The following is a 26683-nucleotide window of genomic DNA, read 5'->3' on the forward strand; positions in this document are numbered from 1 at the left end:
ACTGGCAGAAGATTGGTTTTCCGCTCCGAGCCCCCTGCCTTCAAAGAGAAGGAAGACGAGGAACAAGGGATGATCGACAAGGAAAAGGAAGAGCTCCTCTACTACTTTACTTAGCAGCCCAAAGAAGTAGTTATGAAATGTACAGAAAGTGACAAAACTGATTAGGAGAAACTTTTTGGTAGATAGTCTGCAAGTTATGTAAAGACAAAATGTACACTATCTTGAAATGTCATTTCCTAATATTAATTACCTGCATCCCCACCCCGCCACACCAAGACCGAGATAGATGACGAGTTACTGTTTGTACAGTGCTTTAACTCAAAATTTCTAGTTCTGCCTTTTTGTGAACAAGATTACAAAACTGTTAAAAGTAAACAGTAAGACTACCAAGGTGACCAAGAGAAAATTATTTGCATTCAGATAGTTTGATCTGAGCTTCAAATCTTGCAGCTATGAAAATGAAAGTATGAGTAGCATGTATGAATTTCTTCTGTTCAGAAATGTAAGTCCCCAAAATTGGAGAAGTGTTTACAAGACATTTGTTCATTTGCAGTTCAGCATCCTGGATGGAAATAACAAACAAAAAACCCAGCTGAAATGGAGAAACCGGACATAAGTTGTTTTTATTAGTCCTTTTATCTCAGCCATTTTTTATTGTCCACTGCCAGCAATGGACTTTGCTGGAATAAATCTGACGCTTACCCTAAAGCTGTTAGGAATTTACAATGATATACAAAGCTGAGTAAATACACTTTTTAGAAGGAAATACATTTACATGTCCCACAGAAGCAATGACTTATTCTTCAATAAGTATGACTCTGTAAAACAGAAGCACCAAATTAGATGGATCCAATTCACACGCTTTGTCAGTGATCCTCTTTCGGTGGTGAAGAAGTGGGTGTGTTGCCTACACCCCATTCCACCATGCATCTTAAAGTAACATGCAGGGCAGGCACTCTACACAAAAGGCTGTGGAAAAGCAGTTCTTCCTGCTCAGGAAAGGGTGTGGGGTGGAGAAAATATCATGTGAATAGGCCTCCTCATTGACCACCTGCTTCACACAACTGCCTCTGGTGCTTGGGAAGGGGTGGGGTGTGCCTGCACCCCCACAGAGGATCACTGACAAGGTAGATATGTAAACCAGCCCACAAGTAAAAAATCAGAGGTGACGATTTTGGAGGATAACATGCCCCCTAGTACTGTTTCAAACAAACAATGTCACACCTCTGTAGAAGACTCACTCTGTTTTAGTTTCTCTTAAACTGAATTTTAGTGATGTAAAAAATAAAAGCCAAAAAGGCTTTAAAATTAGCAGTTTCTTCACTCCTTCTGGCTTGAAGACTTCATCTCAGGGTTGTAAAACTTATTTTATGCACAAGTTTGCTATTGCAGATGTATATGAATAGATCAAGACAGTAGTCAATTAGGTTTTAATCACTGACAATGACAAATTAAACGTGTTAACTAAGAATATCTTTTTAAAATATAATACCCACAAATCAGAATCTGAAGTAATCTGTATCAACTGCTTTCATACTACTGCATTTTTCTGGACATGGGAGTTCAAAAGGCACAGGAACTGATTAGTACATTTCTAACTAATTATGGGTGAGCCCTCCCCAGTCTCAATTTGGAATGAGCTACCGTAAAAGTTATCCATGGTCCAATAAGGTAAGATCAGAAAAAAGTGTTATTTCCAAGGCCATTCCAGCCACACTGTGCTCCTTATGACATAATACGACGAGGCCTAAGCAATTCCCTCCAGGTACCAGCAATCCTAAGAAATGTAGTTCCCAGGGCTTCTGACATCCCTAGTAAGAACAGCAGGAGCGCTCGTATCGAGGATGCTGCTGCTGCAGCAGCAGCACTCCAAGTCCTAATGGAGGCTCTGACACCAGTCCTCCTCATTGCTACTTGTCCTGCTCATTGCAAGCCTGATAGGTTTGGGTGCCAATAAGGTGAGCCCATTCTTAACTGGGCATGAACTTCAGACGGTCCATTTCACAATGGGATGGGAAAGGAGCCATTTGTTTCTGACTCCCTACATGCACGCAAGCACACCATTGCCATTTATAACAAAGCAACATCGTTTTAGTGCATCCCATCACTGCAAATAAATACATGCAAGTTTAAGAACACAAGCATATCTTGTTTTGTAAAAAAATACAAGTTCCTTTGCACTCACACTCAATGGGAATAAAAATGCATACACACTCACATTGCTCTTTAACCAAGCCCTATATATGTATAACTTTACAGCCATTTGGGCACATCATGGAAAGAATGATTTAAGTTCCAGCCTTAAGATTTGTTGTTGAACACTGATATCTTATTTATTCTTCTGCTTAGTCTTGGTATTTGTTCTTAAAAAGTCTATTTTTTTAACTATTTTCCTTTTATCTATAATAAAAAAGGCAGTTGTTTTAGAAATTTAACTGAAGATGCACTTCCCTTCTCAGTCAAGAAGTCACCTATGTGTTTATCACATATTACGGACATTAGCTGGAAGCTCTTTGCTTAAGTATATAGTGTACATGTAAAATGGCAAACAGACCAAGGGTGCAAATCCTATGAGGACTTACTTGGGAGTAAGGCCCATTGAACTCTGCAAGACTTATTTCTGAGTAAACATGCACAGGCCATAATTAAAGTGACAATTGCCAGAGGGCAGCCATGTTAGTCTATTGCAGCAAAAACAACAAAGTCTTGTGGCACCTTAAAGACTAAAAACATTAGTCCGCATAAGCATCTGTGGACTATAGGCCACTTCTTCAGATGCATGGAGTAAAGTGGCAATTTCAAAGGAATTAGAAACACTGTTTTGTATTACTGTAAACATTAGGACATAAGAATTAATATAAGCTAGGCAGCCTCCTAAAAGGCAGTGTATAAAGCAAAGTTATCAGGTATAGCAGGAACAAGAAACTACAGTTCAACCTTTACTACCCCTGAGTACTATACTATTTTTTCTGCTTTTGTCTCCTTAAAACTATATTCAACATTGTTGTATTCAACAGTGCCACAAAAACTGTCAGCTTTTGAGAAGCAGCACTGAACTGCTCTTCACTGTTATTCTTCCATCTTAGTCCGATTTTCAACTAGGGACACCTCTCATCACCTACTTGTATGAACGTCTATAAAAACTGCCAAGCATAACTGTTAATTAGTATTTGAGGACTGTCCTTAAAAGCATCAGTGTGGTGTATCATCACACCACATCTCTTCCTGGACAGGATACCAAAGCATCCATTGCATAACCTAAATAACTCACCCATAAGTACCTTTTTCTGACCACAAGACAGAACATACCAAGATCTCCAAGAGCCTTATCAAATAAAATTTACTGAACATGTTTTTCATTGCACGGTAACCATCACACAAGCCACAAGGTAGCACTGATGTGTGCACTCTCCTATTCTTCAATTTTTTCTTTAGAAGCAGGAACAGATGTCTATTTCTCAAGATGCTGCTGCACTTGAATATTTCAATGTTTCTGTCCCCAACACAATCATTCGAGGTCTTGTAGGTTAATGGTGCTTCCTGTAAACTGAGAATTATCAGAACTGGCATCCTCTTCAGCAGAATTGTGCGGCTCCTGTTCAAAGCAGAGTGAAATAAGAGAATTTACACACAGCTTCCACAGCAGCTCAGCTGTGTTGTTTAAATTACAAAGACATTGCACTCTCCAAGGCTCACCCAAATTTATTATTGTAATTGGATTAAAATTCCACATTTCCTCAACTGGCACAAATACTTGCTGACCAAAAATCATACTTGACTGCAGCATGTTTTTAGTCTTTGCTTTCACTTTATCACTAACTCAAACCAAAAACAAGCAAAGAAAGGCACCTTATTGTAAACATATAACAGCTATCAATTTTTATAAGGCAGGATGTCTGAAGTTGCTCTTAGTGTCCAACTTTGCAACACAGAGGGATCATACCTGAAGGATATGTACAGGTAAGTCCACTGTCAGCTGAGAATGCGAAGAGGATGACTGAGAACTGAGCTGGAAGGGCAGATCTCCCTCTCCTGGGGAATCATCCTAAGGAGAAATGAGTCAAGATCAGTTTCTAGCCACAGACAATCCCCCAACAGGCACCTGATCATCTGCTGCTATTTCAAAGATGCAACATGCCTTTCTAGCTATACATTTTAAGACTCTTAATCCAGAAATTAGGGATCTTACTCATTTCCATGGAAGAACTTGTGCATTCACTATGAACAGCCAATTAATCGCTTCTTCTCCCCCCACAGGCACTATCCATTACATCAAGGGTGGACAACTTCAGAAGGTCTGGGGGCCAATTCTCTCCCCAAAACTCACCAAGGGCTTGACCCCTTCCTGCCAAAATTGCTGCTGCCATGCTGCTAATTTTGCTGCCAAAATTCAGCAGCGTGGCAGCAAGTAACGACTAAAACAAGGCATATGGGGAGCACACACCTTGCAAGGAAGAAGAACTGTGTTCCCAGCAGGCTTCCAGGAGCACGATTTTGATTCCCAGCAAGGTACACACTCCCCATGTGGCTTTAAAGGAAAATTGTGGCCTTTTTTTGCTGCAACTTCAGCAGCGAATTCAGCAGCAGTTAGGGGCACAAAAATGGCCAGGACCATGGACCATGTGTTACATGCAAAAACAGTGTACTGAAATTCTCTCTAGACGAAGACTGAAATCCCATTTATACCTACTTGTAAGCAACCTCTGCTGAACTAAATGTGACTTGCTCCCAAGAAAGCATGGCTGGGGTTGGACTGCAAGCTTCCATAACTCACCACAGGGATACAAGTCAAGGACAGTTGTCTTAAATTCTTTTAAGCATTTTATTCAATGAATAAAACTTATCTCAAGACAAGTTTATGTGAGGTAACTTCTCTAGTACACACATATCCAGCTGTGCTTTTATTAATACTCAACTGCAAATGAGTTACACTTCAGTTTTATAGATGAGGGGTCCCCTATCCTGAAACACGTCATACCACTTTGCACTAACACGGCAACCCTATGGGAGAGAATCCGTGGTGGCTGCTCCACATCTAAAATGCCACCTGCTTGCTGTGGCCATGGGGGGTGGTCTTTCTTTTTCCTATGCCAGCTCCAAGGCTGGCACAGCTCCAGGCTCGTTTTAGGGACATGTAGGGGAGCAAGGTGTCTTTGGATCCTGGGGCTCCACGGCCACTCCCAACACACACCATTTCTGGCCCTACCATGGCCAGAACTTTCCATTGCCACAGTGGGGAGGTTTTCGACAGTGACAGAGGTTCACAGGGGGAGAGGCAAGTCCACAGTATCCTATGACACCTCAAGTGCCCTCCCAGGAACCACAGGATTGCTCTCTAACTTACCTTTTCCTCCCTCCAACTTTGCCAACTGTTAGCTTAAATGTATCTTTTCCCATTTGCTGCTTCACTTATCCTAATCCTCTCCCCATAACTATTTCAAGAGAATTTGTTATTTATTTATTATTTACAATATTTATATACCGCCCCACATTAAAGATTTTGGAGTGGTGAACAGCAAGATTTGTTTCCAGTAAATACAGGAACAGGGCAAGAGGTTTTCAGTCATGTGATTGAGGGAAAAGAGAAAGGATGTAGAGGGGGAAAGCTGGAAGCTTGAGTTCATTTTGCAATGATTTCCTAAACACTCTTCAGGTATACTGCACTAAACTATGTTATGCATCACTGTATATAGTGAAAGGACCGTGGTGGCTTAGTGGTTAAGATGCTGAACTGCAGACCGGAAGGTCGGCAGGACAGCAGTTCGAGACCCGAGTGCCACGTGACGAGTGAGCTCCCGTCTTCAGTCCCAGCTCCTGCCAACCTAGCAGTTCAAAAGCAAGAAATTGCATGTAGATAAATAGGTACCGCTTCGGCGGGAAAGGTAACAGCGTTCCGTGCACCTCGGTGTTCAGTCACGCCGGCCACATGACCATGGAAGTGTCTTCGGCGCTGGCTCTTCGGCTTAGAAATGGAGATGAGCACCACCCCCTAGAGTCGGACATGACTGGCTGGGGACACCTTTACCTTTTTATATAGTGAAAGCCACTGTTCTGTCATATAACAAATTAGATTTACCTTGCACATCTCTCTCTCTCTCTCTCTCTCACACACACACACACACACACACACACACTTTCTTTTTAAATGAGTAGATTAGCTTCCTTAAGTCAGGTAGTGATTCCTTACCTGAAGTAGCTGAATTTGAACAAACTGTGTGCCGGCTGATGGGTCTCTCACAGTTGGGCTTCCATTTGGTAAAACACTGTTGCATAACCGATTCCCATGGCTAGAAGAACTAACTTTATCACCTTTGCCTTTTCTTATGCCAGAGTTAGGGGTTCCTGAAATAGTTTCCAGAGGAGTAGCTGTGTTAGTCTGTTGCAACAAAAACAACAGAGTCTTGTGGTACCTTAAAAACTGACACATTTATTATGGCATAAGCTTTCATAGACACTGTCCACTTCATCAGATACACCAAGTGTTATCAAGAGTTTCAGGTATATATACCATACACATGATTGGGAGGTGGGGGGGAAGAGCAAAGAATGAGGTCAGAGGGAAATTAAATGCAGAAAAGAACTGACAATCACATTATTAACAGATGCCATTCACAACATAGTTACTGCTGATAACACAACACCATGGCACTGGGTAAACCAATTAACATACGTATAGTGATAAAGAAACCTTGATCCCAATTCAAGCCTCTGGCAACAGAATTGAACCTCTTGATGACTTATAACTCAGCAGTGCCTCATGCCAATCTTCCTTGGAAGTTTCTTTGCTCCACAAAGAAATGGGTGTGCCAGTACAGGAGCAGTCACAGGTAGTGAACCTCCAAAGCAGGTAAAAGACTCTCCATGCCACAGAAACAATTTGGGCCTCCAGTGGTGAAGCTGGATTCAGAACCCTATAGTAATTAATCAGACCTTTTGTGGGGATTGCAATCTCCTCCAGAACTGGTTGACTACCAATGACAAATGCATGAACCATCCACCCACTGCATCTCTATCTTGTCAAGATTCCAGTTCAGCTTATTGGCTGCCATTCAGCCCTTTACCAAATCCAAGCACTGATTCAGCACCTGCATAGCCTCAGCCAATTCAAATAAGGAGAAATAAGGCTCGATGTCATCACCATGCTGGCGACACTTAACTCTAAATCCCCAGATAAACTCACCCAGCAGCTTCATATAGATATTAAAGAACATGGAGAGCAAGATGGAGAATAGCATACCTTCCAAGAGGCCAAGCAGAAGTGCCCCAACACCACCCTCTGAAAGTGGCCCTGCAGGTAAGAATGGAACCACCATAGCACCTTGCATCCAATTCACAGAACCAGTCCAGAAGGATACTATTACTGATATCTAGAGTCACTAAGGGGTCAAGGAAAATGAAGAGGTTCACACTCCTCCCATCTCTCTTCTGAAAAAAGGCAGTCATCAAGGTAACCAAGGCTGTTTCTGTGCAAAACTCAGGCCTGCTTGATCAAAATGTGTCTCTAGATCAGGGGTGGGGACCCGTGGCCCTGCAGATGTTGGTGGAATATAACTCCCATGTCCCCTGATCAATTACCATGCAGGCTAAGACTGATGATGATGGATTCCAATTCCCACCTGGAGAGCCACCGGTTCCTCATCTTAACCCTCTGATTTAGATCACCTCTTTCATCTAGGAGAGCCTAGAGTTCAAAGGCAACCTTCTGTTGAAGCACTTTTCCCAAGAAAGGGATATTCACAACTGGGCAATAGTGATTACAACGGTCTAGGTCCAAGGAGACCTTCTTAAGGCCAGCTGCACCACTGCTTCCTTCAAGGTCATGGGGACTGCCTCTTTCGGTAAAGCATTAATTACCTCCTAAACTCACTCAGTCAATTCCCTTCTGCTAGATGTTAATAACCATAATGAGAAAGGGGCAAATGCACAAGAGATTGGCTAAATCCCTCCAGGACACCTTAAATATGTCCTCAGGTCACAATAAATGAAACTGATCCCATAAAACTGGACCAGATCATGGATACACCCATAGAAATCGCTCCACTGGTCGCATGAAGGTTGGAGTGGATGCAAGTAATTGTAATAAATGGAAATTCTTCAGTAAACATGGATCAGGTTATAAGGATAACTTACAATTGCCATTCCATACGAAAGCATAAAAGTGAACAGACAGGAAAAGATATGCTAAGTGACCTTCGAAGATGCTTCCTTAGTGTTCACTCATCCATTTGTACTGCAAAACATCATACCCACTACTATAATGTAAGACTTCCTCAATTTGGGATTACTTTTCTAAGATGTGACATTCTACTCATCAGAAGAGTTCTGACCAACCATGGCACCACCTCACTAATCTGGTATCTAGCACACTTGGTCTTCAAATATTTAGACTGTTTCAGTTTGAAAATGACATCCTCCTGTTAGAACAATTAACACTCACCTATGTCATTACCATTTCCTTTCTGTTTTCTTTTCTTGGCAAGCTGAATGGCTCGATAATCTGTTCTTGCAGACCCACCACTCTCCTGATGAGAGAAGAAGGTTTATGCATGTCACCAAAACAATAAGGAAGACTCTTAGGATCTATTAAGTTTCTGTTTAAGACAATATATTTCTCATATTGGCACTAGAATTTGGGTTGTATCCAACTGTGCCCCTTCCCTCCTGCAGCACCCTACACCCCCTCACAATCTGCTTTGGAGGGTTGTGGGACCCACTAAAGGAGATTTCAGGGGGTGGGGGAGTCAAAAGGACAGAAGGGAAGGTCCCACTGTGCAAGGTGAAGTCAGTTCGCTCAACATTGGCTGTAGCCCTTTATCTATGCTAATCAGCATAACATCTTAATGGGATAATGATGCAACCACAGAAACATTCAATATTGAGAACCACCCATTTACCTCAACTGACAGGACACTGGAACAGGTAAGAAAGCCTCTATAAAAACGCAATATGCAGATGTAGCTCAGGATTGTTTTTGGTCCTCTTCTATCTTCCTCAAACTAACACAAAACTCTAATGCAACTCCCAATAAGAAACCCTCCTTAAGCTTAGATGGGATTCTTTGATTGCAACCCAATTCTTACCATGAATGCAATCAACAGCATGTAGAAGAAAATAAGGAATCGGGAGAGAGAGGCAACTCTTAAAAAAGAAAGACCTTGCCGCCCATTCTCCTTCTTGTTCTATAAGCAATGAACAGGGTAGACCTCTTCCTCAATTGGTCCCAAAGCCACCCATTATGCAGAGTTTTTAGTACTTACAACAACTAGGGAAAGGAGATAATTACACTAAACTCCAGCTGGGGGTAAAAGTATCCTCTTTCCTCCAAGTGTGATGCACAACGTGTAACTGGATTTAATACTTTCACAGGCAACCACAATTTATACCACTTACATTGTACAAAATATACGGCGACTTCGTTCGTGGCAGACATTCCACAAACCCATTTGATCTGGTAGAAAGGACGGCTCATACACGGCAATATAATATCCTCAAAGCTAAGATACTAATGAAAACTACAGTTATTGAGAGTTACTGCATACCAGAAAGGAGCTGCCAGTCACCGTGCTCAAATCAGTTTCTTTCTGTGCACTGTAACTTCCTGGAGGGTTGGAGAATACAAACTGAGTCACCACTTTACTGCCTTCTTGTTGTCCCACAACATCCAGGCTAGGAAGCAAAGTTTGCTCTGCTTTACTTGGAGCCAGCAATTCAGATGCATTGTTTCCCCCAAGGCTGCTGGAAGGGGTTAAAGTGGCTGCGTCTACTGACAGGTTATTGCTGGAGGTCAAACCATGGAGGTCTTGATTGGAATTCCTTGTGGACAAAGATGCTAATGAACCTAAGGCTTCTGCATTTACAGTCTGTACATCATCCAGATTTAAAGTGCTTTGCTGTAAAACTGTGGCAGTGGTTCCCAACAGAAGAGAGCTATCCAGACTGTGCGGAATGTCACTGCTAGCCACTAAAATCAGTGGGTCAACTGTCTGCCCAAGAGAATTACTACCGACAGAAAGATTGCCTCCAAGCGTGGAGCCCACGGAAGCAACATCTATTGTGAGAATTCCAGAGTTTATCAGAGCCATCTCAGCTGAAATTCCAGAAGCGTGTCCAGACACACTGGAAAAAAGGGACACAAGGTCTACATTGCTGAGGTCACTTTGTCCTGAACTGGAGAGTTCACTGCTAGGCGTGAGGGAACCGATAGTTTCCATCTGATTTAAGAGATCTGAAACAAAGATTTGTCATGTTTACATTATAAAACCAACAAGTCAGTACCATCCTCCCCATGGAACACGGGAATCAAATGCCAACAAGGAACTCCACCTCCCGCTTCTACCTCCAACTGGGTTACACATCCACATCCCAAACTTGCTGCAGTCTGTTTTAACTCAGCCAACATGCCTCTCACCTGGCAAGAGCCAGAGTTGCCAAAGCTTGCTATGACCCAATTTCTGTATGCCACTATGACTACTTCCAGTATGCTGTTCTTTCAGATAATTTTTATTTCCTGTCAGCACTCACCCACTCTGAAGCAAAATAGAGATCTAATTTACATGTATCCACAGTGGAATGGCTGCTGTAATAATTTCCATGTGGTCAAAGCTCCATGCAACTGTGGCAGTAATTTAAATCAGCTTCCTCCTCCATGTGCCATCCAGACTGCATAGCAGGTGCTGCACCTCCCCAGAAGCTGGCACAGGTACCTGCTACTGAATTTGGATGAGCCATATGGGAAACCAACTCATATTCTCCCACAAGCATGCAAAACTTCTATCATACAGAATCAATTTTCAGTGGCAAACAAGCCATTATAGTAATATGGTTGATTCTTAACTACAACTTCCTGGTTCTCTAGAATTAAAACTAGGTTTTAATACCATAACTAAAACCAAGTAATATTATTCAAAGTATTATTGCATAGCAGATGTAATTCAGAGATCTATCTTTTATAATCAGGAGATCATACCTGCACTAAAGTTGTGTTGCTTGACCATGTGTGTTTTCATACTATGCTTGGAAGTGAACAATTTATTACAGCTGGATACAGGGCAGCGGGTCTTCAGTGAGTCCACATCCTGAAGGTGTTTTTTGGAGTGAATGTACAAGCTACTGCGTGCTGAGAACTTTGCACAACAACCTGAAATAAGGTATCCAAGTTTAGATGCTGTCTTCTTGCTCTAGCATCCATGAACGCTCTTTAAAATGTTAAGCCATTACAAAGAATGTGAGCATGACTTCCATATTTAGGTTTATATCCCTCTTTTCCATTTGCATGTTGAAAATGACTATCAAGATCACCCCAGGATTACACTGAAACATGCGGTGGGGGTTAAAGCACAGCATGGGTGGGTACAAGAGCTAAACCCTTCACCCCAACACTGCTTTTACAAAACATCCCTGCATCTTTCTTGGCAGGGCTCTGTGATCCCCACAGGAAAAAAAAAAAGTTTTTAAAAAGTAATTTTATTTACTGGGCTGGATGAGGGCCAATAAACTGAAACTGAATCCTGGCAAGACAGGAAGCCCTGTGGGTGAGCGGTCCCCGAGTCTGGGAGATACGCTTATTGACTGTTCTAGGTGGGGTTGCACTCCCTCTGAAAGATCAGGTCTGTAGTTTGGGATTACTCCTAGATCCATCACTGTCGCTGGAAGCCCAAGTGGCCGCTGCAGCTTGGAGTGCCTTCTACCAGCTTCGGCTGGTTCACCAACTGCGGCCTCTCCTGGACAGAGATACCTTGGCCACAGTGGTACAGGCATTAGTAACCTCAAGACTGGCTTACTGCAACACGCTCTACATGGAATTGCCCTTGAGGCTGTTCTGGATGCTGGAGCTAGTGCAGAATGCAGCAGCTCTGCTGTTGTCGGGAGCTGCCCCTTTTCAGCATGTAGCCCCTTTGCTGAGGGAACTGCACTGGCTGCCTATTCGCTACTGGGCCAGGTTTACAATATTAGTACCAGTGTACAAAGCCCTAAACAACTTGGGACCAGGATACCTGAGATAGCGCCTTCTTCGTTACCAATTTGCCCGGTCACTGGGGGGTTTGCTCCTGGTGGTTCCACATGGACCTATGGCCTGGTTGGAGTCCACCAAGAAAAGAGCCTTCAGCATGGTGGGCCCCCTTCCTGTGGAATTCCCTGCCTTTGGAGGTCAGGCAGGAGCCAACATTGTGTTGTTTTCGGTGCCTCCTGAAGACATTGCTATTTCGAGAGGCCTTCCCCGAGTGACCAGCTGCAGTTTATTAAGTTCAGAATCTGTTCTTCTAAAATGTTTTAACTGTTTTAATTATGGGGTTTTATTCTTTTATCTTGTTGTTCACCACTCTGAAATTTTTGATCTGGAACAGTATATAAATATTGTAAAATAAATAAATAAATAAATAAAATTTAATTAATGCGTATCCTGCCTTTCTGCCAAAAAATGACACTCAAAGAGGATAACAAATAAAATACATAAAAACAATATCTTAATTAAAATGTAATATAAAAACAAATGAATTAAAAACAGCTAAGAACACCTAAAAAAGACATCAACACCCAACCAATAAAAAACCCTTTAGCAACAGACCAGTTTAAATGTCAAAGTTCTGCCTGAATACAAACGTCTTTGCCCTGCCAGCAGAAGGATAGCAGGGGGGGGGGGGGGGGCAACCAAGCCTCCCTCAGCAGGGAGTTGCAGGGCCTAAGAATAGCAAGTGACAAGGCCCTCTCTCGGGTTCCCACTGAATGTGCCTCTGAAGGTGGTGGTACTGAAAGAAGGGTCTCCCCCAACGATCCTAAAACCCAAGCAACTTGTTATAGCCTTTTGGGTAGCCTGGTCCCAAGCCATATAGGGCTTTATAGGTTATAACCAGCACTTGTGCCCAGAAATAGACAGGTTACCAGGGGAGCTGTTGTAAACAAGGGAGTCACGTGCTACCTGCAACCAGCCCCGGTCAACAGTTGGGCCACAGCATTCTGTACCAGGTGAAGTCTTTGAACAGTTCTCAAAGGCAAAGCCACTTACAGCCCATTACAGTAGTCCAAACAGGATGTAACTAAGGCATGTGTGACCATGGCCAGATCAGACATCTCTAGGAATGGGCAGAGTTGGTGCATAGCCTCAGCTGTGCAGATGCACTCCTAGCCACCACTGAAACCTGGGCATCCAAATTTAGGGCTAAATTCAAGGAGTACACCCAAACCGTAAGCCTGAGTCTTCAGGAGGAGTGTAACCCCATTCAGTACAGACTGAATCCCTATTCCATGATCTGCCTTTCAACTAAGCAAGAGCAACTCTGTCTTGCCTGAATTAAGCTTCAATTTGTTCGCCCTAATCCAGTTTATTACCGACATCAGACACCGATTTAGAACCAGAACTTCCTTGGATTTGGATGGAAAGGAGAGATAGACTTGGGTGTCATCAGCATACTGGTGGCACTGAACCCCAAAACTCCAGAAAACCTCTCCAAGCGGTTTCATATACATGAACAAAATGGGACACCACAGGCCAACAGCCTCAGTGTCAGATAGGAATCCCCCAGCACTACCTTCTGAAATCAACCATCCAAGGAGGACTGGAGCCACCAAAGTATAGTGCCTCCCAGCCCATGTCAGACAGACGCCTCAGAAGGATACCTTGGTCAATTCTGGAGGAAAAAGCATGTCTTTGGAGGAAAGGTTTCAGCTCCCCTGCCCAATAATGCTGTATTTTGAAGTCCTCTCCCTCCCAGTCATAGGATTCATCAGCAATTCAATCCTGATGCATGCATCTGCTGTCATCACATTTACTTTGATTCTCTATGCACGACTGGCAACCAAGGAGGTAAAGACAAGGATATGGGATCACAAGTACAAATAATACCTTCTACTGGACACTCAAATGGTTTTGTACCAAGATGAGTTATACTATGGCCTTTCAAGTGCTCTGCTCTTGTGAATGATTTTCCACAGCCTTCTACAGAACATGTAAATCTCCTGTCATCTTCATGTTTCCTACAAGAATTAAATCAATTTTATATTAATATCATGCACCAAGGACACAGTCTAGAGAAGTCAGGTATCAATGGGTTGAAGACTGACCTTAACATTTTTAGTTGAATACCGAAATTATTAGACTTAGGCCCATAAACAGGTGGCAACGGGAGCTAGAAACTTTCCAAAACAGAAAATTTTCCACTGCTTAATTTTTCCACAGAAAATTTTCCATTTCATAAGTTCATTAGTAAAATGAATGGGTGCCAATTGCAAATACAATGTTAGGCAACCTTGGCAGTTTCAAAGTTGTAATTAATATTTTTCAGGTGATTATCCTGAGAGAGGATGTCAGAGAGTACGTATATGTCATTGAAATACATACATGTTTCAGAGTAAAATGGAGCTAAATAGTGGCAGCTTAACTGAAGGTTTAGTGGAACCTTAGTAAAAGAGTTGAACTCTGTTGAAACAGATGAGTAGTTGTCAGCATATCATGAACAGTTCTTTAGGTTGCTAAAATTCGTTAGTGTCAACAATTTTCAGTACCTTTGTTTTTTTCCCTTAAATTTTAACAACATAAGGGAAGTACATGCTATTGACTTTAAATTTTTACAAGTATTCCAACAATAATTTCTACATAATGTAACATCTAAAACATATTAAGTGTGCTTTAATTTTTTTCCTCAAGTATTTCAGATCAAATACTTGTGATGTATTGGGACAAAAAAAAATAACATGGGGTACTTTTTTTAGCTTTGGTGTTTACGAAATACAAGTATAATAAACATGCTAAATTAGATCTCTCTAGGGCAGGGGTGGGCAACTTGTGGCACTCCAGATGTTTTGATCTACAGCTTCCATCAACTCTAGCCAGAATAGCCAATGGTGAGGGATGATGGGAGTTGTGGCCTTCCAGATGTTTTGGCCTACAGCTCCCATAATCTCTCACCATTGCCTATGCAAACTGAAAATGTTCCTATGTAAATCAACCTAATTTGCATTGGAATTTCTTCTGGAAAGTTTTCCAATTCAAAATCTTCCAGAAAACCCACATCGCTGTCAACAGGACTTTTAGAATTCTAAAAACAATCTTTTAGGTATAATTCATTTCTCATCCCCAATTGAAACAGTCTATGTATGTGTAACAGCATTTGTTATATTCATCCTTTTTTCCTTTCCTACCACTCCAATGTCAAGATTTAGATTGCAAGCTCTTGAAGGACCTGTATATAGCAGTGTGCACCAATAATTCTGCATCAATAAAATCCATCTATCAGGACATTTACCTTTTATGTCTTAATAGTTTAGACATGCTGGTGAAGGACCAGCCACAACCTTCAAAGTCACAGATGAAAGGTCTTTCACCTGGAGGGAAAAAAGGGAAACAAAGACTGCAACTATCTTACATTACCATCAAGAAAACATTCACTCTAGTAAATTCCCCAGAATTTAAGGGTTCATAACCACTAACCACTTTGTTTTATATGTATTGCTGGTTTTATTGTTTTGTTTTATGCTGCTTAGAAGCTGCTTTGAAAGCCTGACCTATAACTGACACATCAACTTTTAAAATAAATAAGGCATGCTCACCCATCCACTGGCCCCTCTGCCAGCTTCCTCCCTCCTTGGCCACGTTCAAATTCTGGCTTATCAGTAATGAGCAAGTATGCTTGTGTGTGCTGCCAGACCACTCTCACTTGGTTCCTCCTGCAAGCAAGAGCAGCTAAACCAGGTTTCCCCAACCTGGTGAACTCCAGACTATAACTCCCATCATCCCCAGCCAACATGGCCAGTGCTTTGTGCGAATGGAGCACTTACGCTAAAGGGCTATTGGTTCTTTTACACCAGAGGACTTAGAGCCAGCCATACACCTGGCTTCCATTGCTCAGCTCTGAGGGGATTAAATGCTACTGACCCCAGGCAAGTGACAGAATGCAAGAATGCTTAAAGATACTCACCCTATTAATCTGCAAATACTATTTCAAGCTTCCTAACTCCAAGTAAGCCTCACCCATAGCAATCAATTAAATGCTAAGTTATTTTTGCTTCCACCTCCCATTCACCTAAGCCCAAGTTTGCTAATTTTATTTAGTTATAAGTTGCACGTTAATCAGGCAGCTTACTAGCAATGTACCCAAGGACAACAGGTAATATCAGGATTCAAATAAATCAAACAATTGGATGAAAAATCAAATAGAAAACACCGTGTTGTTTAGTCCTTAATACTGCAATTTCTATGAGCAAGTATTTCATGTCATATGATTTACGTTTCCCAAAGAAAAATTAAGCATCTAGGAAAAAAGGGCTATGTTTTAACTTAACAGAACCACTTTATATGTCATCTATCTATATGCCAATTTCAATCAACACTGTAGTTCCCACCTGTGTGACTTCTCATGTGGATTTTCAGTCGGCAAGCTTTGTCATACTGCTTATTACAGCCTGGGAAGGAGCAGGAGAACAATTCTTGTTCCCTGAAGTGGACTCGGTTATGAGAAAACAATGCACTCACTGTTATGAAGGTCCGCTCACAACCTAGAGAGAGGGGGCGGAAACGAAGTGTGTTTTAGGGGTAAAGCAGAAGCAAACAATGCAACTGGTTATGCAACTCGCTACAATTATTAATGGTAATAATCATGTTCTTTAGGACAACAGCTGTAAAGCAACTGGTTCTAGACAAAGTTTATTCCCAACACTACAGTACAGATTACTTTAAATTTATAAATAACTGTCAGAGCTGAAGTTACAGTCTCATGTCTCCTTTTCTCCAGCTCTTAAAAGTAACACTGCAATTTTTTTCTTCTGACTAAATTTTCTTGTTGGTTTGCTAGCACTTATTCTCCACCCCTAAACTTTTAGTGTTCCAACATGGTAATGTGTAAGTGTTTGCCTCATTCACATGTACAGATACCCCTCTGGAAATTATCACGAGGTGTCGCTGTGTTAGAATCCTGAGGCACCTTAAGGCCTAATGAATATTCTGGATTAAACCTTAATTATTAGAAAGGCATTTTAGCTAAAATAGCTAAATGAAACCTCCATTTTCAGACACAGATTACCTCTGAGTACCAGGTGCTAGGGACAGACAACCGCAGAAGGCCCTCAGGCTCAGCTTCTGTGCTTGACTCTGGCTGGTTGCTTTTAGAAAAAGAATGCTGGACTAGATGGGCCTTCTGTTAGTTGGTCAATTACCAGGCATGGCTCAGATCTCTACCAGCTTTCAAGAAATCCTTCCTCCCATCCCACTTAATCAATATAAATTTAACCCAAGTTGTATGTAGCATATTAAGGTGTAACTTTCTGGAAATTACACTTGAACCTAAAAATATGAAAGAATTACACACACACACCCATCCAGAGAGCCAGTATAGTACAACGGATAGGAGCATAGAAAGTTGCCTTTGGTCCACCTAGCCCAGTATTGCCGACACTGAGCTGTAGCAGGTCTTCAGGGTTTCAGGCATGAATTTTTCCAGCCCTACCTGAAGCTGCTGGAGACTGAACCTGGGACCTTCTGCACACAAAGCAGGTGCTCTGCCACTGAGCCACAGTCCTTCCCCTATAATAGTGTTGGACTTGGACCAGAGAAACTTGGGTTCAAAGTTAGTTACAAAGTTTCACTGGGTGACTCTTAACCGGTCACATCTCTCAGCCAAGTTTACCTCTGTGAAGGTTTGAGACCTACACAGGCAAGGAAAAGAAAAAAAGTCAGGCCCAAGGACCTGGGGCTTTTTGTTGGGAGGGGGCATCCCTGAGAGGAGTACTTTCATTTCCCTGGTTAATTTCATTTTCCTGAGTTAGGTTTCATTTCTCCGGGTTTGAAACAGTACTTTCGGTTTTGGGGAAGGCGGGGTTACAAAGGGAGAGACAGCAAGTGAGAGGGAGACCAGAGCCTGAAGAGAGAGCAGGAAGAAGCAGCCTGGAGAAGTCTAAGTGCAGCTAGAGTAGAGGAACTTGCATTTTTGCAACTTTTATTTTCTCTTAATGCCTTTTGTATCTCAGCTCCATCCCGTAAATACCTTTAGTTGTAATCTGCTTGCTTTAATTTACCAGTAAACTGTTATGGTCATCACCCAGGTGTCTGAAGTGCCGATCACCCCACATCTACAGCCTAAACCTGTTATCAAGAAGGGGACATTTAAAAGAAGGAAGGTGGGACTCTTAAGGGGGCAAAAGATCATTAAGGTGTTGCTCAGGGGGTCCAGGTCATAAGGGGAACCCTGACAACTTCACAGGGTGCCACAAAGCCCTTAAGAAAGAGGACAAAATCAAATAAAAATACACTTGCACTGGAAAAGGCAACATTACCAAAAGGGACAAACAGAGATCAGAAGTCATCTATTTAAGGAAGACAATATTTGATCCAGGGTAAGGAGGAGACATGACAGCGGTGTACACAATTATGCATGGTGTGGAGAATGTGGATAGGGAGACATTTTTCTCCCTCTCTCAAAACACTAGAACCCAGGGTCATCCTATGAAGGTGATTGGTGGGAGATTCAGGACAAATAAAAGGAAGTACTTCTTCATACAGTGCATAGTTAAACTATGAAATTCGCTACCACAGGAAGTGGTGATAGCCACCAGTTTGGATGGCTTTAAAAAGGGGTTAGACAAATTCCTGGAGGAAAAGGCTATCAATGGCTACTAGTCTTGATGGCTATGTGCTACCTCCAGTACCACAGGCAATGAGCCTATGTAAACCAGTTGCTGGGGAAGATGGGTGGGAGGGTGCTGTTGTGCTCGTGCTCTGCTTGTGGGTTCCTGGTCGACAGCTGGTTGGCCGCTGTGTGAAGAGAATGTGGACTAGATGGATCCTTGGTCTGATTCAGCATGGCTCTTCTTATGTTCTTATCTATCATAAATTCTCAGAAGTGCTCCACACTTTCAAATGGAATACTGAGAGAAGCCTATGTATATATCCTCAGCACAGATTTGAACTTTCCTTAGCCAACACACAATTACCTTCAGAACATTTCCAACTCATGACCTATACACAAAGTGAAAATCAATGCAATTGTCATGGCTGATTATCCATATATGGCTTTTCACACTTCCAAGTATTTCACCACTTTAAATATTTTAGATAGTATACACTTTAAAGCTCTTCCCTACAAAAAAGTGGGTGAGATGAAAAAGGTTTTGCCGAGCATGATGAAAACTCCTGACCAGTGGATAGTTTTCTGAACAGTTCAGGACCTACTACACACTGGCCCAAAGGAGAAGGATGAACCCTCAGTGGTCTGCCATGATCTATTTGCTTGGCATTTTGAGGACAAAATTACCTGCATTTACTGATATCATCACTCAACTGTTTTAGCAGATCAATCTCAGGAGGTGTCCAGAGCGCTGTCTGTTCCAGTATTATTGAATTTTAGTTGGTATGGCTAAAGGACAGGGACAAGATGCTGGGATGGGTACTTGTGACCCCTTGCATATTGGATCCTTGCCCTCCTTGCATGATGGCTGGTGAAATCTAGCAGGGAAAGGACAGCTAATTGGGCCAGGGGGGTGATAAATGTCTCCTTACAAGAGGGAGTGGTCCCAGATCGCCTGAAAGAGGCAGAGATAGGCCCACTCATTAAGAAGCCCGCCCTGGATCTGGAAGATCTGAACAATTTTAGACCAGTTGTGCAGACCCCTTTCCTGGGCAAGGTCCTTCAGTGCGTGGTCACTGACCATATCCAGGCACTCTTCGAAGAGACATTTTCTGGATCCATTTCAGTTGGGGTTCAGGCCTGGTTTTGATACTGAGACTGCCTTGGCTGCCCTGTATGATGACCTGTGTCAAGAGAGACAGAGGAGTGTGTCCCAGCCAATGCTCCTTGATCTCTTGGTAGCATTTGATTCCATCGATCATGGTATCCTTCTGGGGCGGCTGTCTGAGTTGGGGGCCATGCTTTTCAGTGGTTCCACTCCTACCTGGTTGTTTCAGAGGGTGGTGCTTAGCGGGTATTGCTCGGCTTAATGAATCCTGCAATGTGGGGTTCTGCAGGGATCGAATCTATCCCCCCATGCTGTTTTAACGTCTACATTAAACTACTGTGTGGGGTCATCTGGAGTTCTGCTGGGCGGGGGGGGGCATGTTGTCATCAACTGCTGATGACACGCAACTCTACTTCTCCTTTTCATCTCAGGCAGATGTGGTGGTGGATGTGCTGAACCAGCATCTGACCTCGGTAATAGACTGGATGAGAGCCAATAAATGGAGGCTCAATATAGACAAGATTGAGGCTCTGCTAGCGGGTGGCGTTCCTCTGTCTGGACGGCGGAAGTGCAGCCAGCTCTGAAAATGGTCACACTCCCCCTGAAGGAGCAGATGCGCAGCTTTTGTGTACTCCAGGATCCATCATTGTCATTGGAGGCTCAGGTGGTCTCCATGGCATGGAGTGCTTTCTACCAGCTTTGGATGGTAGTCCAGTTGTGACCCAAAATGGATGGGCATAGCCCAGCATCAGAGGTCTATGCTCTGGTAACCTCTAGGTTAGATTACTGCAATGCACTGTAAGTCAGGCTACCTTTGTAGACAGGTCAGAAACCGGAGCTAGTGCAGAATTCAGTGGCCAGGTTGTTGACAGGGACTAGGCAATGTGAACTTACAATTCCAGTCCTGGTTCACCTGCACCAGTTACCAATTTGTTTCCAGGCCATATTCAAAGCACTGGTTTTAATCTATAAAGCCTTACATAGCTCGGGACCCCATTATCTCAAGGACTGCCTCTTCCCATATGAACCTACCCAGTCCCCGAGGTCAACTTCTGAGGCCCTTTTCTGTGTGTCATCTCCAAGAGAAACTCGGGGGGGGGGGGTCAGTTTGGGAATGGGACTTTTCTGTAGTAGTTGTGGAATGCTCTTCCAAAGAAAGTTCATCTGGCATTGACACTGTCATTGTTTTGGCACCAGACAAAGAAAGATGTACTTATTTTTCCAGGGATTTTGATATTATAGTCCAATTGTTGTGGACTGTTTTGTGGTGTTCATGGTTTATATTGATTTGGGGTGTGTGCATCTGTGATATTAATCATGGATTTCTCTTTTGTGTGTGTGTACATCACTTTGACGATGCTTTATGAGGTGGAAAACAATACATAAAAATTGAAAAAGAATGAGAAGAAGTCATATTGTATTTGATAATTTTATGTACACTGCCCTGGGCAACCTTGTGGATGAAGGGGTTTATTGGAATACATGAAATATACAGTTTGTAGACCTTAAAATGTAATGGTGTAGGTGTAGGCTGCAATCCTATTCACAGTTACTTGCAAGTAAGACCCATTGAGTGCTATGGGACATTTATGAATAAACACGCATTAGATTTTGAACTGAATGCAGCACAAAGTTCTCACACACCAAAGCCTAGACAGACAGTCATGTCTACTCTCAGCTTGAAAAAATAAAAGCCAACAGGTATTTGGGTCTGTATGTAGTACTAACTGGAACACACACTTTCTTGCAAGGCAGAGAGCAGAACTAAAGAAAGACACAAGCAGTCCTTATATCAGTATTAGGGAAGCATAACGTAAGGTGGTGCACCTGAACGAGCACTTCTGAATTTCCCCCACCCTACCCCCAAAGGGGCCAAAACAGCTATCTGCAATTTTTGTATTCTCTAAGGCGACTGTAAAGCCTGTATGAGCTAGAATGTACACTTCCTTTGCCTCTTTTCTGGCAGAAACACCATGCACACATGAACTGGAAAACAGGCTCTCTGGGCACGCCTAAGAATAACTACTAGGAGGTAAACCCAAATGGATACTGCCAAGTTCAGTTCCAAGTTAGTAATGTCCTTAGGACTAACCTGTTAACAGTATTAGATGATACCGACAGTAAATAATAATAATAATGATGATGGTGTCCCGTAATGGAACCGTCGGGGTAGACCTGTTACCTGGATACTCGCAGCGGTAAGGCCGGTCCGGTTCCAGATGGCTCCGCCGCTGGTGCGCCCCAAGTCGGGCTGCGCTGGGGAAACGCTGCCCGCAGACCTCGCACTTGTGCGTCGCCTCTTGCTCGTGGGCCCGGCCGTGCGCCCGCAGGTTGTAGATGGTGGTGAAGCGCTTCGCGCAGCCAGGCACGGCGCAGGCGAAGGGCCGCAGCTTGTCGTGCGAGTGCAGGTGGCGCCGCAGCTTGTAGGCGGTGGCGAAGGCCCACGCGCAGCCGGGAACCGGGCAGCAGAAGGGACGCGCCGCTCGGCCTGCGCCCGCCGCCGCTTCTCCTCCTCCTCCTCCTCCATCCTGCGCCGCACCAGCCGGGCTCCCGCCGTGCGCCGATAACCGATGCAGCCGCAGCAGCTGCTTGCGGGAGAAGGCCTCGGCGCAGCGAGGCTCGGGGCAAGGATAAGACGCCGCGGCCCGGGCCGGGCCGGCAGCGGCCGGAGTCGGAGGCTCGATGGCAGCGCCAGGGGGCAGCGGCGGCGGCTGGGGCGGAAGGGAAGGCGCCGCCGCCTGCGGTGCGGGCCCGCCGAGGCTGAGGAGCCCGTTTTCGAAGCGCACCAGCAGGCTCTGGTTGTTGATGGTGAGCGTGCCCGAGAAGGACGAGCTCCCCGAGCCGCCGCCGGAGTCCCCCTGCTGCCCGCTGCCCTCAGAGGGGGGCCCTGCAGCCGGGCCTTCGCCGCCGCCGCCTCCTTCGCCGCCCGCTCTCTCCTCCCGCTCCCGCGGCTGCGGCGCCGGCTCCTGCGCGGGCCCGCGTGAGGGGCTCCCGGAGGCTCCGCCCTGGCGCACCAAGTTGAGCACCAGCAGCAGAGCGTCGCTGTCCGGCTGCGGCGGCTGCCCTGGGCCTCCGGCTCCCGGCGGCAGGGCGAAGGCGGCGGAGACGGAAGCGCTGCTGGGGGCGAGTCCCGGCGGCGGCAATGGCTGCTGAGGGGGCGGCGGCGGCGGCGGGAGAGGCGGCGGCGGCTTCTTCCCCTCAAGCAGCAGCAGCACGGGGAATGACACGTCCAGGCCCCAAGCTCCTGGCGCTGCCGCCGGGTCACGCGGCTGAGGAGGGGGGGGCCGGCGAGCAGGCCCTGCGGGGGAAGCCCCGTCGTCCTCGACGGCGCTGCCGCCATGTTGCTGGGCGCCGGGCTCGGGCTGGGCCGCCTCCGCGGCGGCAGACAGCCCCTGCGTTTCCATCTTGGGGGTCCCTGTAGCAGCGGCTGAAACCGGAGCCGCGGGGCGGAGCCGGCCGTGCGAGTGGAGAAACCCGGAGCGCGGAGCGCGGGCAGGCGGAGAGAAGCCGGGACTACGCGGCAGCGCGGAAAACCCGGAGGCGGTATTCTATGTGGTGTCACATCGACGACCGAGAGGGTGGCCTTCCTGGAACGGAGTCGGGGAAACGGCAGATGTTGGAGGATTCGAGGACGGAGGGCTGGCGAGGAACGAAACCCGGGAAAGGACGAGGAGGAAGGAACCCAGGATAGGGCGATTTGTACAGACGAGGCCCGTAACGATTTGCGTTTGATGTGTAGCGCGAACCTAAGCATGTTTACTCAGAAGGAAGCCCCACTCTGTTGAATGGGGTAAACAAGCACTGGATCTAGAAAGTGTACCGATGTAAATAGCAGTGTTTCGGCATTTGTTTTCCTAAGGTGTTTTTCTGACAACCCAGTTTCCGCACTGCCGTCGCTCAGCCCTCCAACTTGCTTGTTTCACCAGGCTAAGTCCTCCAATATGTGAAATATCAATAAAGAAAAACCTATCCGCACTTGTGCAGAGTGCCTTCCCCTCACCAATGAGTAATCACAGCCTCCCCACCCTCATCCCCGTAGGATTAAAGAGCTTGTTTTTGGAGTTGCCCCTGAATCAAACAAACCATTACAATCCCCTTAGGCTCAAATAAAGACACGGCAGCTAATTTGTATTATGAAGCTCAGCCAGCCCAGAGATGCCTTGAAATCAAGTTCCAACCCTGTTAAGTCCGCAGAACTAAAAAGACAACGGGTGCACCTCAACTGGTTTATGGTGGCATTTCAGTTGCGATCCTATATACACTTAGCTGGGAGTAAGGCTTGTTAAACTCAATGGGTTTGCTTCTGAGTAGACATGTAAGAGAATTGTGCTGTTAATAAAGCAGGCCTGTGAAAGCCTGGGTGGCAAGTTACAAGTCTTCTAACTGGTGGCAAGTTAAAGTCTTCTAATGTGATCTACTATTTGGAAGTAAAACTCATTGCAGGGGGTCTTGCTTCAGAAGAAGGACTTCACCCTTGGAACAAGAGATAACCACCAGCAGTGTGCAGGCACAGCTTCCTTAGGAGGTGTGGGGGAAAACAGGCTACAGAGTAAACCAGCCTGGTGTGCTTCACAGACTGTAAAAAGAACCAAAAACCTCTGGCCAGACCATTTCTTTGGGAACAAGAGTTCCTGGTTCTTTTTGATGTTGCAGCAGAAGTGACAGCTGCCCAAAGGAAGCCATGGAAAAAATAGGGTTTTAATATAATTGTGATTGGGCAGCAGGTTTCATCACCCTTCCCCAAAGTAATGGTAGAAACAAACACAGGAGTCTATGCTCTAACACACATTTTATTTCATGTGAAAAAAATTAAGAGCTTTCTAAACCGTTAAAGATTGCCCTTCTGTACCAATTATAAATACAGATGATATTATCTCCATATTGAAGATTGTGAAGGGCTGAGAAAGTGACTAATGACAGTCCCGTAAATGTTTTGCAGTGTTAGCAATGTAGGTGGGGCTGAGAGTACTTTACAGGATGGCATCAAAGGTAGCCATGGTTGGGCACCTGCCAAGGGCAAGTAGGGGCCCATGACTTGCTTCCTCTCCTCCCCATTGCAGCCTGCTTGTTCACCTGCCTCTCACTCTGGCCCAGACAACAGTGGTAGGGCGAAGGAGGAGCAATAGATACCACTGCTGACTTGCTCACTGAGTCTCTGCCTGCCAAGCAAGTAAGTGGTAGTAATGGTGAGGAGCAAGAGCAGGTGGTGACTATAGTGCTGAGAAGGTAGACTTGTGCCCCCCGCCCCCCACTGAGCATGTCTTGCTCATGCGCCCTCAAAAACCTGTAGCTGGCACTGGTACTTTACAACACCCCTGCAGTGTAGTCCAGTGTTACTTGGGAACATTTAATAAATTGTAGCCAACTCTTTGTACAACAAGCAAACTCAAATTATAAATTAAGATCTGTGAGTGATCCTGGGGGTAGGGTTGGAAGCTGCAAAGTTGATTGCAGCAACCAATCTAGAGGAAGGGTAATTAACCTTTTCCTGTTGGACCATTTTTATGATCAAAATACACACACACACACACACACACACACTCTTTGGAGAACACTTTTGATAGCAAAAACAGCCTGCTGGGAAAGAATTGCACAGATACGTACACCCCGTACGCCACTGCTATGTTCAGCTTCGAATCCCCCAGATCTGAATTTCCCTTAAAAACATTTTCTTTAAAGAAAAAAGTTTGAGGCTGATGTAGTTTGAGCCTCAAGGTAGTAAAATAGCACATTAAAATAAAAACATAAGAGGCTGATCTAATCCAGCGCTCTGTTCCCACAGTGGACAGCCAGATACCTACGGGAAGCCCACAAGCAGGACATGAGTGCAAGAGCACCCTCCTGCCCATGTTCCCCGCAGCTGGTATTCAAAGGCATGCTCCCTCTGACACTGGAGGCAATATATAGCTGCCATGACTAGTAGCCACTGATAGCCTTATCCTCCATGAATTTGTCTGTTTCCCTTTTGAAGCTGTCCAAGTTGGCCGCCATCACAGAAATTATTCTTCCCTTCCCAGCACACCTGGCCACTTTCTGGCAACAGATATTTGGATTTTCAGGGGGAGAAATGCTCTATATAAAACACACCTTAGCAAAGGTAAATCCAGTTAAATTGGCATCTCAAATCCTACCCATGCCAATTAAATGCAGATACTTTAAGTTCCATTGGCTTGCCATGCAAACATGTTGTTGCTTTTGCCCATCAAAATATAAGTCAAAGCAGAAACTGGGCAGTGTGTGTGACTATTTATTTTTATTTATTTATTAAATTTATTAATCGCCCATCTGACCAGTGTGCTTAGGACTGTTTGGTGTGCCTAGGACTGCAGCCTAAAGTACCAAGTCAGTTTTTTTCATTCTTACTGGCATTCAAGAGATGGAAGGGTTTGACATGCAAGATGAATGCTGGCCTAAGTGCTATAAGTGGCTAAGGGTGCAATCCTATGCATATTTAGACAGAAAAAAAAGTCCTACAATTCCCAGCATTCCCCAGCTAACATTGGCTGGGGAATGCTGGGAATTATAGGACTTTTTTCTGTCTAAACATGCATAGGGTTGCACCCTAAACCAGTTAAATGCAAGGCTATAGCTTTACCGATCCATCAGGCTGCTGGTTTTAGGCACTTTGTGAATTACACTGTCATAGTGGGGACCCTTAAAAACATGAGCTCTTGGCTGCCGTTGGTCTACACAGGCTATTTTTCAAAGAGTTAGATGTACATGAGCCCCCAGTGTCTATACAGCTCCCATTCTCTGTCCATCATGCCTAAGAGAGGTAGAAGCAATGCCAGCACTCCAAGGGGGACAGATCCCATACTCTTATTTGTGAGTTAGTGGGGACTTTTGGAATGGCAACATTTCAGACTAAGAGCTGTATTTTTAAAAATTCTAGGGGAGGATGGTAAAGTTTTATTTCAAGTTCGGTTCAGCATTAGTTTTGACTATGTAAAAGGCAGGCCATTACTCCTCCTAAGGAAACTCAGGTGGTGAGTGCCAACCGAATGGTAGACAAGATGGGGCCACT

The 26683-nt window shown here is 44.6% G+C and overlaps 2 protein-coding genes across 3 annotated transcripts in view; one reads left to right on the forward strand and one right to left on the reverse strand.

Moving 5' to 3' along the window:
• The window catches only part of CFAP100 (cilia and flagella associated protein 100), a 34568-nt gene extending 33012 nt beyond the window's left edge, over nucleotides 1-1556 (forward strand). The window contains exon 16 of the mRNA XM_084840203.1: nucleotides 1-1556. Coding sequence (XP_084696329.1) covers nucleotides 1-114 — 114 coding nt within the window. The 3' untranslated portion in view covers nucleotides 115-1556.
• ZXDC (ZXD family zinc finger C) lies at nucleotides 595-25883 on the reverse strand. 2 transcript variants are annotated; one of them, XM_084840202.1, is made up of 10 exons: nucleotides 21842-25883; nucleotides 16336-16488; nucleotides 15240-15318; nucleotides 13841-13971; nucleotides 10967-11137; nucleotides 9540-10225; nucleotides 8438-8522; nucleotides 6188-6342; nucleotides 3944-4045; nucleotides 595-3595 (listed from the first exon to the last, which is right to left on the reverse strand). In XM_084840202.1, the coding sequence occupies exons 1-10, from the start codon at nucleotides 23061-23063 to the stop codon at nucleotides 3509-3511; spliced, it is 2871 nt and encodes a 956-aa protein (XP_084696328.1). In that variant the 5' UTR covers nucleotides 23064-25883; the 3' UTR covers nucleotides 595-3508. The 2 variants fall into 2 exon arrangements, 1 of the variants encoding a protein (XP_084696328.1); XR_014788542.1 differs by lacking the exons at nucleotides 595-3595; nucleotides 3944-4045; nucleotides 6188-6342 and having other exon boundaries at nucleotides 8437-8522; nucleotides 9391-10225.
• Nucleotides 25884-26683: the final 800 nt, after the last annotated feature.

Source organism: Heloderma suspectum, chromosome 2 (genome assembly GCF_057233095.1).
Source record: "Heloderma suspectum isolate Gila_16-S chromosome 2, 16-S_ref, whole genome shotgun sequence".
Classification (NCBI taxonomy): Eukaryota; Metazoa; Chordata; class Lepidosauria; order Squamata; family Helodermatidae; genus Heloderma; species Heloderma suspectum.